A 17580-nucleotide genomic window follows, 5' to 3' on the forward strand; every position below is an offset into this window, starting at 1 on the left:
GTGAGTGCACGGTGTCCACCCTACCTGACATTTGATCCCAAGGAGGTTTTTAGACTCTCCTTCTAAGGCAGGCTCCTTGCTCAACAAATATAACCTCCTGCTCGCCATGGCCCAAATCAACAAAGGTAAAATGTGCAGCGTAAGTGTGACTGGGCTGTGACAGCAGGGAGCTGACAACCTGGGTCACATGGTGGCGGCTTGCAGACATTTCTAGACTACCACGATCCCTAAAAATCTTGGCATTGCAGAACCTTAAGTTGTACTCTTTCTTTCTTTCTTTCTTTCTTTCTTTCTTTCTTTCTTTCTTTCTTTCTTTCTTTCTTTCTTTCTTTCATCACTCCCTTCCTTTCTTCCCCTCCATCTTTTCCTTTGTTCATCTCTTATTCATCCCCCTTATTTTTCCCTTCCTTCCTCTATTCCACAAAACTCAGTGCCTATCCTGAATCAATTTCTGTGCTAAGATGCAGAGGTAAGAAAGAACTTTCATAGCTATCCATCTGCATACAGTATAGTGACCGGGTTAGGGAAAGCAGTGTGTGAATGTTGATGCGTTGTTCTTGGGAGAGGAGTTCTTATAACCTGAAATATTTCTCTTTTTCTTCTGTTTAAAACTGTGTGGAATCATTCTATTATGGCACTACTTAACAAGTAGATTTTAAGGATATGCTAAAATAAAACAAAATTAAAATAGAGGGTAGAAGGGTAGGAAAGAATATATTTTTCATAGTTGCCAGAATTAAAAAAAGAGAATAATTGTCAGGGTTTTCGTGTACCTTGTGCCTACTCTGACTGCACCTTGGACAACTCCAGGAGATGATTCACACAGACTACGATGCAGCGCATTAAAGCATGTACACCCTGTGTTGTGGCTTCATAAAAATGTTCAGACCTGAGCCTGACATGTAGTAGGCATCAAATGAAGGGTATCTCATTATTATTAACAGCATAATAACTTCCTGAGAGACAGTCAATTGACAGTCAAAGGCTACAGTAAGTAGCTGCTGCCTATCTGACTTCCTGGTGGCCTGTTTCACTGTTCTTGTTTCCATTCCACAGATGTCTGGGTTAGACACTGTTCTCAGTACCTGGCTACTGGAGCTGTTGATTAGGATGATTAAAATACTTTGAACGTGACCAAGAGCTCAGTGTCACTGTCAGTGCACAGACAGAGGCTAGTGTCCCAGATAGGGGACATCAGGGGATCCAGGCCTAATGTGGAGGTGAGCCTGGCTGCCTCATGACCCCTTGTCATCAGCCTCTTTTCTGCTCACAGGCAGCCTGATCTCTATGCACATCTATGCCCTCCACAGGAACAGTGCTGTGTGGCCTGACCCAGAGGTACTCAACTCTGGGCTTAGAGGGCAGACAGGGTGTGGGCTGAGCGGTTTCCTCTGCCAGGATTTGATATTTAAGAGTCCTATCTTGTAGGTCTTTGACCCATTGCACTTACCTCTGAGGATGTGACAGAACTCCACCCCTTTGCCCATTTGCCTTTTTCTGTGGGGCCCAGGAGGGAGAGGGACAACATTCTCAGGCCCTCCAAGTAGGGATATAGCCCCACCCATTGGGGGCGTGTTCGCCTCAGGCTAATGTTTACTGATAAATCTGCCAGGGCGTGATCCCAGCAGCCCCTTTTTGCTCTGCTTTTCCTGTTCTCCACGGGAACCTGTGGTCCTGTAAGTCTATTTCCTTATTAAAGCTGTATATATTTTTATAATCTGTCTGCATTCATTTACGCCGTCACACCTCCAGACTGAGAGTAAAAAATTAAAGTCCATCATTGGGGAGACATCGTTATAAAATGCTGTGTGACAATGGGGACTTTTGACATTTTTCTTATTCCTGGGAAATGTGTGGGGTAGTGTTCCATTATGTGAGAGAGTGCAAGCCGAAACTCCCCATGGAATAATACCCAGTGAGGCCCTCACCATGATTCTAAGATTTGCTCATTAATTCCAGGTTAATAAATCAACCATTTATTATGCTGAATTCAAAAATAGTTACTATGTCTTTTGTGGGTCTCTAAGAACACTGGGTAGGCAACAGTTCAGTGCCTTTTTTTGCTCCTTGCTGCAGGATCTGCACTGGGCAGCAGTTTGCCATGAGCGAGATGAAGGTGGTCACAGCCCTGTGTTTGCTGCGCTTTGAATTCTTTCTGGATCTCTCAGAGCTGTTCATCAATATTCCCCAGCTGGTCCTCTGCTCTAAAAATGGCATCCACCTCCACCTGAACTCACTGGTCTCCGGGAAACAGGTCTTTGGAGATCACGGCTTGGACAGCACAGACTGTGGCTTTTCCTGGGACGTTGCCCTCCTAGATTGAGTGTGGAGTCATCATGGATCCCAGCTTTTGGGGACTTAAAGATGTGAAAGCATTGGGACTGACAGTCTCATGGAAGGCAGTCCCTTGTGAACACGTGTGTCTAATGACTCAATGCCTGGACTCTGGAGCTCATGTCTTTATGTCACAAAAATTTGTAGAACATCTGGCTGTTTTGAGAAACTTAATTTCTTTCTCATAACTCTATGTCTTTCTAAACCAAACAAACAAGAATTCAGAACCATACATTCCAGGCCTTGAAAAACCTTAGTGAAGACAATGGCAGTGTTGCCTTGAGGTCTGTGGAGGAGGGATGTGAAGGAGGGATGGCTGGATAGAATGTGGCCCTTCATTGATGTACATATCTTTTTTATCTGCTTCTGTGTGTGTTTGGAACATAAATAAAAACTGATTAAATATGTACAAAATAATGAATAATTGTAAAAGCAAACTCCCACCACCAAAGTGACAGAACATGAGCGGTGTCTCTACTGGTGTGACGTCTTCCTGGGGACGTCTCTGTGGGACCTTTGTCCTTCCTAACAATGGTGTCTCATAGTCACACAGTGCTCTGGCCTTCACAGTATTGCTAGGGAAGGTGTTGCAGTAGCATTAAGGTGAGATCCCGGGAGAAAGGGAACTCTTTTCCACAAGGCATGACTGTGCAAAGAAGGACTATTGGGGGTAGAGGTCAGGGTGGGGCCCACATGATAACTGAGTGTCTTTCCCTGGCAGTCCCTGCAGCAGCAGCTTGTTGTCTGTGGGTACCAATATCTCCAGGATTCAAGGTCTAAGGTCAGTAAGAGGTTCCAATCCAGGAGTTAACTCCAGTGGGGTAGAGGTCAGGGTGGGGCCCACATGATGACTGATTGGTATTTCCCTGGGAATTCAAGGTCTAAGGTCAGTAAGAGGTTCCAATCAAGGAATTAGCCCCATAGGGAAGGGACAGCACCAGAAACTAGGATCACAGGCAGGAGCTAGGAGTTCTGTACCTGGGACTTGGTGAAGTTGCTACGGCAACTGTACTCAGCAGGGATGCGGGTGGGTTTTTTGGATGACCCATTCATGGTATTAGCCTACGACCCTCAGAAAACACAGACTTTTTACATTACTATTCATAACAGTAGCAATCTTACAGGTATAAAGTTGCAAATTACAGCTATGAAGTAGCAATGAAAATAATTTTATGGTGGGGGTCACCACAACATGAGGAACTGTATTAAAGGGTTGCAACATTAGTTGAACCACTGCTCTAGGGTGTCTGGATTATGTGGCATATACTTTCTACCTACCAAAGATTCTTTCCCTCTAGGGATAAGTTTACATATCGGCCGATTTTCCTCAGGACATTTGTTAACCACTGTTAAGCCCCGTCAAGACCTAGATATCTAAAAAAAAAAAAAAAAAAAAAAAAAAAAAAAAAAAAGACCTAGATATCCCTGTAAACTCGAAGCTGCATGCAAAGTTCCCATATCACTGTGCCTGTTGGTTATGAGCCCTAAGCTACCTTACCTTTTCTCCTAGTACCAGATAGACCTCTCTGAACAAATGTAGTAAGGATTCAGAAGTTATCACTCAGTGCTGATTCTACAGTCATAATCACCATGTGCCTCTGGGTGGCACCTGAATCTAAATTATATTATTTTCGGTCATAGGTGTTTTGGCCATTGTGATGTAAGGACAGGTTGGAGGCACCCTTCTCTGATAAGAGAAAGCTGTGACTGCATTTTAATATTAAGGTAACGTTCCTGAGGGACATTAATCTAGGAGGAACTTTATGAGGCTTCCTGACTCTGATGTCTTTGTTCAAAACTCCATCATTAATGTCAGCTCTTCTTTAGTGTATGTATCAATTGGAATAAAGCTGAGACCTATGAATCTGATGTGTGTGTGTGTGTGTATGTGTTTGTCTGTGTGTGTGTGCATTGGGACCTCCTGGATGACAGAGCTTGGACACTGGAACTGATGTCCATTATAGGTGACCAGAGATTCATCCTTTTGACTTTACAAACCCACCTGAGGCTCCCCTGGTCTTGGGCATCCAATGCCCATGTGTGGGTGTAATGTGTTGTGGATGTGCATAGATGCTTACATGAGCAGGACTTTGTGTGCATCATGAGGGGAACTGCTCATGACAGTGACCTGAGAAAAAGTCTTGCCTGTTTCTCCCAGGCAGTAGAATCACTTTCTGGTTACACATTTCATCCCATTTGGAATCCTGTGGTTAGAGTGCATATCCTTGGTTGGGTACCCAGCATTCTGTTCTGTGCTCTCACTTTCCTTTGTTCTCTCAGCATGGCCAGCATGAGACTTTCTGGATTACTTGAAAGTTCTGTGCAGGACAACTTTGGCTATGTTCCTGTCCAGATCTCTCCTTGGTCAGGTACTGAGTATCCTGTATGAACTCTTCTACCCTTCCTCAGAATCACTCCGCACTAGCCCAGCAAACTGGAAGGTTAGGAACTAGGAAGGAAGTCCTGGTTACAGACAGCGGCTTCAGGAGAAGTCTTTCTAAGAAGAAGGACATGGCATACCAGGGAAATCTGTCCATGGCATCATGGATTCTGATCCAGGAGCAGTTTGAACATGGGTTCATGACAAACACTGTGTGTGACACTGGGAACATTATTGTTCAGAAAAGAAAAGATGGAGAAACTTGTGTGAAGGACAGTCAGGTAGAGAGAGACTATTCAGGAGAGATGTAGACAAAGCGACCAGATGGCAGTCATGTAAAGACTATGCCAGGCTTCACAATGATGTTCAAGCCCTAAGTTTGGAACCCATGAATGTTTTCTCATGATTCAAAAGGGCTTAGTATGTTGGACTGAGAAAAACATATAAAGCTGGCAAATTTGTCTTGGATTTTATTAGTGGGCTTGATTATATCACAAGAGTCTTTATAAAAGGGAAGAAAATTAAAAGAGAGGGATTCAGAGGATGCTGTCTTTCAAGCAGCGTGAGAGTCCAGTGCTGAGGAATGATGATTTATACTGGAAAGTGGAGAAAGACAAGTCTCTGTCGAACTCTCCTGAAGAAGGTTCTTCATGCTAACAACTTGGTTTTCTGTAAGGGACACCCATTCCAGACTTCTGAGATCCAGAGCTGTAAGATAACTTTCAATTATTTTAGACCACCAATGTTGTGACAGTTGATTAATTGTGTAATGAGGAAGTTATGTAGGGAAAAAATAAGATGACAGGAAGATAAGAGGCCAAGAGAGGAGGCTGGAGGACAGAGAAGATACGGAGCAGATGTGGGTAGTATTAGACGGAAAGACAAATAGGGAATCTAGAGGAAGGAGAGAGAGACAGACAGACAGACAGACAGACAGACAGACAGACAGGGGGAGAGAGAGAGGGGGAAGGAGAGAGAGAAAGAGAGAGAGAGAGAGAGAGAGAGAGAGAGAGAGAGAGAGAGAGAGAGAGAGAGAGAGAGAGAGGAGTCAGGAAGCACGGGAGCAAACTGGAGAAGAGGAAAGCTGAGCAAATAGAAAGCCAGATGATGACAGGAACAGATGACATGAAGATGGGATGTCAGGCAGCATGCTCATAGAATCTGTCCTTGTCCCTACCAGATTTAGTGGATCTTCTTGAGATGCAGGTAGATACCATTCTTAGGTTTTAACACAATTTGCAGTAAGGGGATGGGCACCCTGGTGGGATCTGGCAGCAGCTCAAAGCGGAGCAGGGTCAGGGCCACAACCACCTTCAGCTCATTCATAGCAAATTGTTTCCCAATGCAGTTCCTGGGTCAGAAAGGAGACAATGAAATTCAATGACCTCTGGCCTGAGCAGGGAGAGGCCCCTGAAATAGCCCAGAACAGCATTCAGGGGCTACCTTCACAGGTCCAGTCTAACCTCTGTTATTTCAGGTCATGCCTACATCTTTCCCAGGCTGTGGCTCTCCTGACTTTTGATTCAGCCTCTATATATTTCAAGGCTACTTTGACCCTAGTTCTTTTAGAGTTATGAAGTTAGGCCAATATTCTAGGCATTAGAGCTCAAATTTCTGAGTTATTCATGAAGTTAATCACTGCTTAGTTTATTCCATCCAGACGGATCTCGGGCATGGCTTCCAAGGAGTTGAGTCAGATTTCAGTGGCAAAGTTTCTAAGGAGGATTGTGTTGGAGATCTTCAATCTGCTGTCCCATCTGGCTCCTACTTAGGGTACCTCTGCCTCCTTCATCGGCATCTGTAGCCATCTAACTGTACTTCAGAAATGTCCCTTGTTCCTGCTTCAGTTTTCTTTCCTGGACTTCCCTGATCTTCCCTCACCTCCACAATGATCCTCTGTATTTCCATCAGGCAGGACTATATTCAGATGCCTAGCTGCAGCCATACCCTTGACTGGCTGGTACCCTCGTCTATTTTCTGCCATCCCACTCCCTACTTCAGATCAAGTTGCTGATGTGTTGACAATGTCTCCTCTCCCTCAGGTTGCATAGTACCAAAGCTCAGGCTAATGAGCAGCTTCACTCATTTCTTTGTGACTCTCCGTGTACTTCTGGGGCATCCATGGCCCCATCAGTGTTATATTTAATGACATGCCACAGTGAGGGAATGGGATGATGTTAGAAACAACACATTTCCCAAACTGCTCAATGAATAATTGAAAGAATTGAGGAAGAACTTATTTTGGCTACAGATATATTTGTCTTTGTGGAATAACGTTTTGAGTTGGAGGAAGGGGTAGGAGAATATCATTCATTCTCATGTTTTTATCTAATATAGAACCTGGCACATAAGAATGCTTTAGTAATTTATTTTAAATTTAAAATAATCATTTTTATTTGGCTTCAAAATGTCATTCACTTGAATTTAAGGAATAAAAATGGAATTAAATACAATGGAAATTACAAAGAATATGACCAAAGCAACGTGTAGTGACCTGTACTTTTTGAGGCCGGGGGATCATGAACTCCCGGCAAGCCTGAGCCGGTCTCAGAAAACACCAGCAGCAGAATGTTTCATTACAACTTAAGCTGAGTTACCCAAGACTCTCTGTCTTCTAGCGTCAGTGACATGATTTGCTGTGAGTTGCAGGAAGGAGCATTCAACCTCAAGTACATAAATGCTAGACAGCCTATGTTGGAAGAACAACTGGCTTGTAGTCTGCTCTGTGAAATCTCATTTGCCACCTGAGGAATTCATGAATTCTGAGCCTATGAAGTCCAGGCTCAGAAAAACATGCTTCTGCTTTGTCTTTTAAAGCTAACATGGGAAGTAGAAAAAGACAAGATCTCCTGAGTAAATTGGGAGCATGGGGACCTTGGGGGAGGGTTGAAATGGAGGGGAGAGACAGGGAGAGAAGCATAGAAAAATGTAGAGCTTAATGAAAATCGATAAAAAATAAGAAATTTTAAAAAACTAACAGTGAGTCAGGTCCCATGGGAGACTTGAAGGATTTTAGTAGAAGCCATTGGAAAGTCTTCAACTGGTTCAGTAACTATTTCAAGAGTGTTTTATATCTCACTCACCAGTAACCTTAATAATCCTATGTGCTTTATATAAAACAGAGGATTTTGTCAGAAACATTTTATTCTCCTCCACTTTAATGCTTTTTGTGTGCAGACAGACCACACAGTCTCAAAGTGTGACTTTAAGGTATATATATATATATATTATCTGTCAAGGTTTGAACAACTTGGGCAATTACAAAAGGGACGGGCACATTGGCACTGATTCTCTGATTGAGTAGAAGAGACTGCACAGGTGGAAGCCATGGAAGTGGAATAAACTTTTCCATAAAAGACTTTCTGTAACACCTCAAGTCTCTGGCTGGGCAGTTGTCCAGGGCTGACATCCAAGCAAACTTATCACTTTCCACAGTGATTCTCAGGAAGGGTGCTTGGCCTGACTGAGGTATGGAAAAAGGCATGACACATAAAAACCCTGAAACTTGAAAAGCTGGATGCTGAAGTTAAAATCATAGGATAAAAACATCAAATTACAGTCCTGCTCCTAACATATGAGAACTTTTGCAAGTCTGTGTCATCAACTGACAGAAAAATTTGGCTGGCCAATGGGAAGTGCAATGGGTCAAGGTCTTCACAGTGTCTCCTGCAATGCTACCTTCCTTATGCATACAGACACATTTTCAAGAAGCTTTTCCCCTATATCCACCAATAGAATACACCTGGAGATGTCATGTATGCATGAGGTCAAAAAGATTAAGGTATGCTGCAAATACCCTGTAGAGTGTATTCTATCAATGTACACAGGATGTCTCACCTTGCTCCTCCTGAGAAGGGCAGGAATGAATGGCTGTGTCTGGGAGAATCTGGTGCAAACCTGGAAGGGTCAAACACCTGCAGGGAGAAGGCACGTTTGTCAGGGAAAGTAGAAGTGAAACTTCTGCCTTCATCCCACCAGGGGAGAAGATGCTAGAGGTGGGGACAGCAGGTTTTGATCTGGAGGGATCTCCCCCTGATCCACCTGTAGAACCTCCTACCTCTGGGTTTGGCCACAACTTCGGGTTGTGGTGGAGTGCATAAATGGAGAGGATGACTGAGATACCTGTGGGGCAGAAAGGAATAGGGAGATGGTGGGTGATACCCAGGATGTGAACCTTGGTTCCCGAGGCAGTAGGGGACACACCTGCACAAAAGGTCTTGCTAATAGATGTGGGTGACTTGGAAATTAACTTGAGGTACAAATGAGGAGTATAAAAATGGAGTTAAAAAAGAGAAGGAAGAAAGATATGAACCTGTGTTTTGGGAGAGAATCAGCTTAGAACTTATGTTTGATGAAGGATTTCTGCAAAGATACCCAATATGGTCCCCCCGTTGTTTTAGTGTGCCTTTTCAGGTGAGTTAATGAAAGATTTCTGCAAAGATGCCCAAGAATTCAGTCCCCAATATTGTTCCCCCGTTGTTTTAGTGTGGTTTTTCAGGTGAGTTAATATTATTTCAGAGAGGGATTATAGCTCATCAGCAAAGCAGCACGTGGTCTAAATAGGATTGTGAGAGAATGAGGTGTGGCACGAAGGGCGATCTCCTGACATCGCAAAGGGTCGGTCTAGCATCTGCTCATCAGTTCATCTCTGCCATCAACCTGACATCGCAAAGGGTCGGTCTAGCATCTGGTCATCAGTTCATCTCTGCCATCAACCTGAGTGCTTCTCAGGGACTGGACCATATACGACATATGACATCTCCTTCTTTTGCTTTGACCCAGGAAAAAAAACACATATCCCTAGCCTCTGTCTGATTCTTTATTTTTTTGGTACATCCCGGCAAATAACATTTGAGAGGTAAAGTCAGAATACCATATTCAAAGGTCTCTTTGAGAAGAGTTTTCCAAGGATTGAGTCATTATGTGTATTTGCTTATTTGTCTGTTCTGTGCATGTATAAATGCAGAACAATCAATGAAAGAAAACTGAAGGAAAACCCTATTCAATATTTGATTTAAGAATTACAGTTGCTAGTTGGGCACCAGGTCATTTTCTCTGTGCTTGATGACATAAGTAAGTTGTGTGTTCAGCAATATGGTCTTACCATCAGATGATAGAGAGCCACCAATTGCCTTAGAAGGGTCTGTAGCCACATTGTATATTGATTTATACATAAATATTTATATAAACATATAAATAGCAGTTCTTTATAGATAAAATTTCTGCAAATTGTATCATTTACAGAGGATGATAAAAAGATGTGCATTTGGGATGGAGAGTCTATAAACTGGAAAAGTGTTTGTTGTACAAGCATGGGGACCTATATTTGATTTGCAGAAACCATATGAAAAGCTGTGTGTAGTGGCACATATTTGTCCTTGAATGCTGGGGACCGGCACCCACTGAACATCCAGCCTAGCCTAATAAATGAGTTATAGATCAGGGCTAGACATCCTGACCTCAAAAATATCAAGGTGGATGGTCTGTGAAGAATGAAATAAATGACCTTTGGTTTCCACTTGTATGTGCAAACACGCACGTGTGCTCCCAGCTGCAACGTGAAAACACACACATGTGACAGTAAGGACATATGAGGGATAAAATTGACTATGAAATTACATAGTGTTGTTGTCATCTGGAATGTGTCTAGAGTATAAGAATCAAAGAATATCAATGTTCCCAAACTGAAATGGAGGCATCATGTTAAGGACATGGATTCAAAAGGAGTGATATCTGATAAATAAGCAATGCTTACAACTATTCATGCAAAGCAGCAGAATTGGAGATCATTTAACTTTATGTGATGTAGGTGGGTCATCTGTCTATCTGTTGCTTTCATTGGTTAATAAAGAAACTGCTTGGCTTTTGATAGGACAGAAAATTAGGTAGGCGGAGTAAACAGAACAGAATGCTGGGAGAAAGAAGCAGATTCAGGCAGTTGCCATGCCTCTCCTCTCCAAGATTAAGGTTAAGATCTTCCCGGTAAGCCACCACCTCGTGGTGCTACACAGATTATTAGATGTGGGTTAATCAAGATGTGAGAGTTAGCCAGTAAGAGGCTAGAGCCTATGGACTAAGCAGTGTTTAAAAGAATACAGTTTCCGTGTAATTATTTTGGGTAAAGCTAGCCAGTGGCCGGGAGCTGGGTGGCGGGAAGCAGCTTGCAGCTCCTACTACATTTATAGAAGATCATTTATGCTTATGTCCCACACTTGGAAATGTACTTTATGAGTAAGAACTTAACTACTGAAAAGGAAATGGGTACCCAGCAGGATTCAGGACTGTTGAAGCACACAGACTTCTAATCCTTCCTTATCTCTGGAATGTGTTTCGGTAAACAGGCCATAGAAACTCATACCTTTGGGTAAAGAGCGCCCATCAGGGAAGGTGACAGGTTTGCTGAGCTCTCTGACAACGCCTGGGACAGGTGGGTAGAGCCTCATGGCCTCCTTGATGCACATGGTGGTGTAGGGCATTTGGTCAAGGTGATCCCTGGAACAAGGTCCATCCTGAAGTTCAGGTAGACTGGAGGCCAGTAGCTCCTCCCTACCCAAAGAATAAGGGTTCTTCCACCTTTTGAATTCTTACCAAGTGATGGAGGATCCATCCCCCAGGAGGCTCTGAACTTCCTCCCTGCATCTCTGTTGGTGTTCAGGGTGTGTGGCCAGAGCATAGAAGATCCAGGAGAGTCCACTGGCTGTGGTGTCATGGCCTTCGAACATGAATGTGTCCACCTCAGCACGGATGTCCTTGTCAGACAAACTATCCCCATTCTCCTTCTGAGGGAGACAACAGGTGTCATCAGAGCTGTGCTTGTTCCTTGCTGTGTGCTCCCAGGCAGACTCTCTGTGATATACACACCTCTGCGATACACACTCACTCTGGCAAACAAGAGGATGTCCAGAAAATCCAAACGTCTCTTCTTCTTGACCTTCTCCAGCTCTCCCTCATCCTGCAGCTGATCCTTTCTTATCTTGATCACTCCATCTGTTCCAGAACACTGGTTATCACATAGATCCCAGAGCTACAGTAACCCCATGTAGTGTGTCTCCTGGCCTAAAGCTATGTGTTATGCATGGATCAACAAGTAAGGAGTGGACAGGGTTAGAAGACCAGTACCATCTGATGCAGACCAGAATTCCTCTCAGAACCACGGGCCAAGGAAGCTCTGCTTGAGATGCTGAGTTGGATCTCACTAAATATTACCAAAATGATGACACACACACAGTCCCTGGAATTCTGACATCCCAACTCAAACATTTGCAGTTTAAGAATATCTACATGTGTGTGACCCAGACACTATAGAGGCACTGCAGGGCTTAGATCTACCTCAGAAGTCATCAACAGCCCCTTTGAGCTAGTCCTGGGAAAGGAGGGGAGACATGAGCTACAGACAGAACCTGTATGATCGTGGGCAAGTTGACAGGCACGGTTGGCTAAGCGGCCATTGGAGGACAGACTGTAGATGGTGTCATTCTGATGAAAGATGTTCCTCACACGGGAATAAAATAGATTGTTCAGGTCTGCAATGGCCTGGATGTAGGTCTTGTACTTTCTGAGGAAGAAGATACAGAATAGATTAGACTGTGAAGAGGTCTGACCTGCAGATAGATGGACTCTGAGAAGAGATTTTCTGTATGGTTGGGATAGACGGCATTGGTGCACACATTAATTCTGCCTTATAACCCTTGTAATTTTCAAGACTACAGAAGGTGGCATGAATATGCAGGCATCCAGCTTAGGTAGGGATCAGTGATCTGTGGTTGGGGCAGGGTTGGAGTGTGTCAGGAAATGATCTGTAATGGGCTCAGACTCTTGATTTTTTTTTTTTTTGGTTGAGGCAAGTATCCATACTGCCTCACCTCCTACATGATGGATGAGGTCATCCCAGTAGTTGAGACCAAAGACCTTGAAGTTCAATGGTTTTAACTCACCCATCTACCTGGACACTACCCTTGTGGCTGAAGGCACACTTCATGACGGTGTCAAGGGTCATCAAGGAGATGTGTTGAAAGATCTCTATAGAGGAGTCCTGTGCAGCCAGCTGTTCCCATTTGTCCTGCAGTGGGAGGGGAGCATTGACCTAATTTCCACAGAAGACTTGTGCTCATATACTGTAAATTTCCATATATTTTCAGATATGTGTTCTCTATGTCCTTCAATTTAGATAACATAAAGATGTTTTATCTGACAAATGATGCTGTTTTCGGGGTAAAGATGATATGTCAGTATATGGAGAGCTGACCCATCATGAGACAATGGCAGGACTTCCATGTATTGAGCATAAAAAATCCTAGGAAGCCACTATGTGCACTTCTAAAGGGGCTGCCTGCGACTTCAGTTACTATGTATTTATCAAAATCTTGTGGATAACAACTGAGTCAGAATCCAGATTGTGGTTGAAAGTTTGTGGTATGGCATGTTTGGCTATGTCAGTGTGAGTCTGGTGTCCATTTCCCTGAGCTATCATTCAAGTTCATGCAGAGGCACTGAGACACAGAGAAACACTGGCTTGGTATTGTCCTAGGAAGTTCCTCTGAACTTCACGTTCTTCATGTTCTTGAGGATGTGAAGAGGTAACTGGAGTCTCTATCTAGCATGATGCTCTTTGCTTTGGGCAAAGTATGGCCATATTCTGGTACCTGGAATATTTCTGTTCTACCTCTGTTGGAAAAACCTGTATTTATACTAGAATACACATATGGAGCTTGTTGGTGTACACTCTGAATAGGTGAAGAAAGACTCAGAGAAAAAAGAGATTGAGAGAGAGAAAGAAGAGAGAGGGTAGTGTGAGGAATAAGAGGAGGAGTAAGAGGCCGAGGAGGAGGAGGAGGAGGAGAAGAAGAAGCAGCTGTTTTAGTACTAGCAGAAGCAGGTGCTGATGTAGAATGCACAGCAGTGTGCTCTTATTTCAACACAGCAGGGCTGAGGGGAGTAGAGAAAAAGAAAATCAAATGAACTCACGAGCATCAACCGGACAGAGTCAGCCATGGTTTTCACATAGGGCTTCAGAATGTCATAGTGGAAGGCTGGGGTCAGCATGCGCCGGTGCTGGAACCATGGCTGTCCATTCAGCAAGAGCAAACCATAGCCTGGACCAGAGATGGGTGTACGTGTGTGAGAGATGGAATCAGAGAGCCTGTTAGATAAACTGTGTATGTATTGGGGGTAGAGGGCTGTGTGGAGTGGAACTGAAGATGAGAGCTAAGAATGGTAGAGTTCAGAACCTGAAATTTCTAGCTTGTGGGACTGGTATACGGACTGTGATGATTACATCTGTGAGATAAAAATTGCAAAAGAATTTCAGGGAGGGGGGGATGTGGCGGCATGAATGATTAGTTAGAACGGTTTGGAACAGTGAAGGGTCAGAAGCCTAGCTTTTACTTCACTTGTGCAAGGGAGAGGAGGGATAGATCAAGGCAATGGTAGCCTGTCGCATTTTGTTCTCTGTGAAACAGAGTCACAGGTCTTGGACGCTCTAACTGGGGCCAGACCACATTCTCCATGCAGACACACATACCAATCCAAGGAGCCAGCAATCTGTAGGCTCCAGGTGCCTTTGGATCTGAAACAGAAACAAGAAATGGGATAAGTAAGGCTGCTCCGAGGCAGCTGTGGTGGAAGCCATGGATCTGGAATCTTTTAAGAGCTTCTGTTGGCAGACTGTCCTGTGTCACTGTCCATTTCCTCTCTCCTTCTAGCTTTGTCCTAACAGTCAGGCTTAGGAAGTCAGGATTCTTGTAGCAGTAGCTGAACTCCTCCGGAGCACAGATGGTGAATTGATGAGGAGCAGGCCATGTGCCCATACTCAAAGAATAGAACAGGTGTGACTACAATGTGTGTGTGTGTGTGTGTTACATTAGATCATGAGTTAGTTATCCAGTAACTCTAGGCAGGTAACAATTGAGATTTCAAACTCAAACCATAATGCATTTGAGGTATACTTTTTAGTTCTGGAACAATTTATATGACTTATCATCTTTGATTAAATAGCAAATTATTGATTATAATTTGGATAAATAGCAAAGAAAGATAAAGACTTTTGGCTAAAGGCTGGAAATTTAAGTTCTGAGTGCTGTTGACCACATTCTGGGTTGTTGTCTGGGAGGATGGTAGGTAGAGTATGTCGGGCAATGGCATAATGCCACAGTTTTGTGGAATTCGACAGCCATGGGCTATAGTTACAAAGAGAATAGCACAAATTTCATCAGAATGATATATGCTCACCTGACCGGCCCAGAATCACCTTCATGTAGTCAGGGTCATAGGCAATAAGATAAGCTTGGCTCCCCCAGAACCAGCGAGGAAAGGCGCTTGGGAAGTTCTCCACAGTCTTCATAATCTCCTGTAGCTCCCGATCAGCCTCGAACTGCTGTTGAGGGAAAAACAAAGAGGTGGGACTCTGGTGGAGGAGTTCCTTCAGTTTGTGTGTTGCTTTCATTGGACAATGACTATAAAAACTGCCTTGACCTAGTTGATAGCACAGAACTTAGGTAGGCGGAGTAGATAGAACTGAATGCTGGGAAGAAGGGCAGAATAGCAGATGCCATGGATCTCCTGCCCGAGATGGACGCTGGTTAGAATCTTCCCAGTAACCCACAGTCACATGGCGATACACAGATTAATAGAAATGGGTTAAATTAAGATGTTAGAATTAGCCAATAAGAAGTTAGAGCTAATGGACCAGGCAGTGTTTAAATGAATACAGTTTCTGTGTTATTATTTTGGGTTTAAGATAGCCAGGAGGCCAGGATGACAAGCAGCCCGGTCCTCCTGTTATAGGACTCTAGTTAGGTTTTTGGCTGGAGACAAGAACAGAACAAGCACAGGAACACAGTTCTACAGATGCAGCCAGGATTTGAAACAGTTTGATGGACCATCTGTGCTATCACTCAGAGTTTTGCTGCACTGGGGATCGGTCCTGAGCTGCTTTGGCAGTGCTGTTGGGTGGATCCTCAGCTCTGCACGCAAGTACCACATCCCAGTGTCCTTCTAAGGCTCGGTCACAATCCTTGCACAATCCTTTGCTGAATGCTTCCTCATGTATCTTCCTACTTAACTATGGGACATATTTCCTGTGTAGCAGTGCAAGGAGTTGATACCTTCCACTCATAATGCACAGGGTGCTGCACCATCTCCTTCCTGAGAGATCTCAGGCGCATGTGCCTGGGTCTTCACCTGAGCACTGTGGTGTGTTTCTCCAAATAGCTAACAGCACAGGGTGTGGAAGGAGAAAGAGAACTAAACGGACCCTGAGGAAATTCTGACATCAGTGCCCTCCCGTGAGGAAATTACACAGCCTTACTCCTTTCTGTTCCATGACTTCAGGATTTTTGTCGTAATCCATCCATCCTGAAAATTCCCTTGTGATGGTGGGGAATCATCTGGATCAGCTACCCACTCATCCCAGCACTGTGGACTCTTCCTGTGCCTGACAGCCCCTGAGATGGTGCCATTGCCACACCAAGAACCCCACAGGGCCAGGCTTCCATCTCACTGACTTCTGTGTTCCCAGCAAGCCCTGAACTTGGGAGAGAATAACCATGAGTGACTATGCAAGGAACCACCTAGAAGCTGTTTGAGAACAGCAGAGGCTGTTGAAGCTGTTCAGCCTGCAGAAGAGGAGACTAGGTAGGCTCAAACACAGGCTTCATGTGCAGGGCTCTCAGTACAGAGATGGCTACAGCCAAACAGGTTGAACCACCTTAATGCTGGAATATATCTCAACCTGAGCTCTGTGTCTCATGAAGTACTGGGACTTCTTATACAGTAGGTTTTGTCCTGTCAATTTGATGGCCAGTGTGTGAGGCCTCCATCCTCCCTGTACCTCCATCCTCCCTGTACCTCCATCCTCCCTACACCTCCATCCTCCCTACACCTCCATCCTCCCTGATCTTCCTCCCACCCTTCCCTTTCCTCATACCTTGTGTCCAAAGAACCAGTGGAAGGGTGGGGATGGGAACTGCTGGAAAGCTTTGAGTAGCCATTGCCTCTGCAGGTAGAACTGGACCGCTTTGAACAGCAGCAGAAGCAAGCCAAGCACGGAGACCACTTGCAGGAAGCCAGAGATGCTGCCTGTGAGTCTGGTGGAGCTCAGAGCAGAGACACTCATGGTGCAGCCACTCCTGGGTCGCAGACTGCCCTTAGTCTCATGAGTCCTTTCTACCTCCTCTATAAATCCTTTAGTGACTGCCTGTCTTATCTGTGGGAGGGAGAAAGGTTAAGGCAGACAGAAGTTGCTCTCACAGTGCAGTTGGTCAGTTAAGGTGAATGATTTACCTTGAGAGGCAGAGAAATGATTTGTCAGTTGCTGGTGGCTAAGAGTCAGACCTGCACCCACTTTCTCCTCTTTGTGTTAGTCAAATCATTTATTTGTTTTCTATTTTATTTTTCTTTTCACCGTATCTTTCTGTATACTTTTATACGGTACAGTGTGATATTTCAACATATGGATACTGCACATATCAGGTAGGCACAGTAATTATCATTTCCTTAAATATTCATCCATTTATTTTTTAATTTTTTCATCTAAATTTTTATTTAAAAAAATTAGTTGTCCAAAGAGGACCCCAAGAGAGACATACATGGATCTAAATTGGAAGGAGAAAAAGACAAGATCTCCTGAGTAAATTGGGAGGATGGGGATCAAGGGAGAGAATAGAAGGGGAGAGGAGAGGAAGGGGAAAACAGAGAAAATATGTAGAGCAATAAAAACAACAAATAAATAGAAAACAAAGTTCTCATATAAAAATAACTATCTGTTGAAGTAGTATATGTCTTGGGGTCTCCATAAAGTTACTCTTTCCCCAGGTTTCATGTCTTAACTCTTGTGTCTTTACTTATTGCTCTTGAGAGTTCCTTGAGTT

At 44.0% G+C, this 17580-nt stretch overlaps 1 protein-coding gene across 2 annotated transcripts; it reads right to left on the minus strand.

Moving 5' to 3' along the window:
* Positions 1–5896: 5896 nt before the first annotated feature.
* Positions 5897–16826, minus strand: LOC130883491 (cytochrome P450 4A10). Of its 2 annotated transcripts, XM_057783991.1 has the most exons (12): positions 16638–16826; positions 14942–15086; positions 14235–14279; positions 13679–13806; positions 12649–12773; positions 12115–12269; positions 11595–11701; positions 11303–11493; positions 11073–11206; positions 8772–8836; positions 8552–8628; positions 5897–6065 (listed from the first exon to the last, which is right to left on the minus strand). In XM_057783991.1, exons 1-12 carry the CDS (start codon positions 16824–16826, stop codon positions 5897–5899), a joined length of 1530 nt encoding a protein of 509 aa, XP_057639974.1. The 2 variants fall into 2 exon arrangements, with proteins under 2 accessions (XP_057639974.1, XP_057639975.1); XM_057783992.1 differs by lacking the exon at positions 14235–14279 and having other exon boundaries at positions 5976–6065; positions 8552–8611.
* Between the last annotated feature and the right edge of the window lie 754 nt (positions 16827–17580).

The sequence above is a fragment of the Chionomys nivalis genome, chromosome 11 (genome assembly GCF_950005125.1).
Source record: "Chionomys nivalis chromosome 11, mChiNiv1.1, whole genome shotgun sequence".
Classification (NCBI taxonomy): domain Eukaryota; kingdom Metazoa; phylum Chordata; class Mammalia; order Rodentia; family Cricetidae; genus Chionomys; species Chionomys nivalis.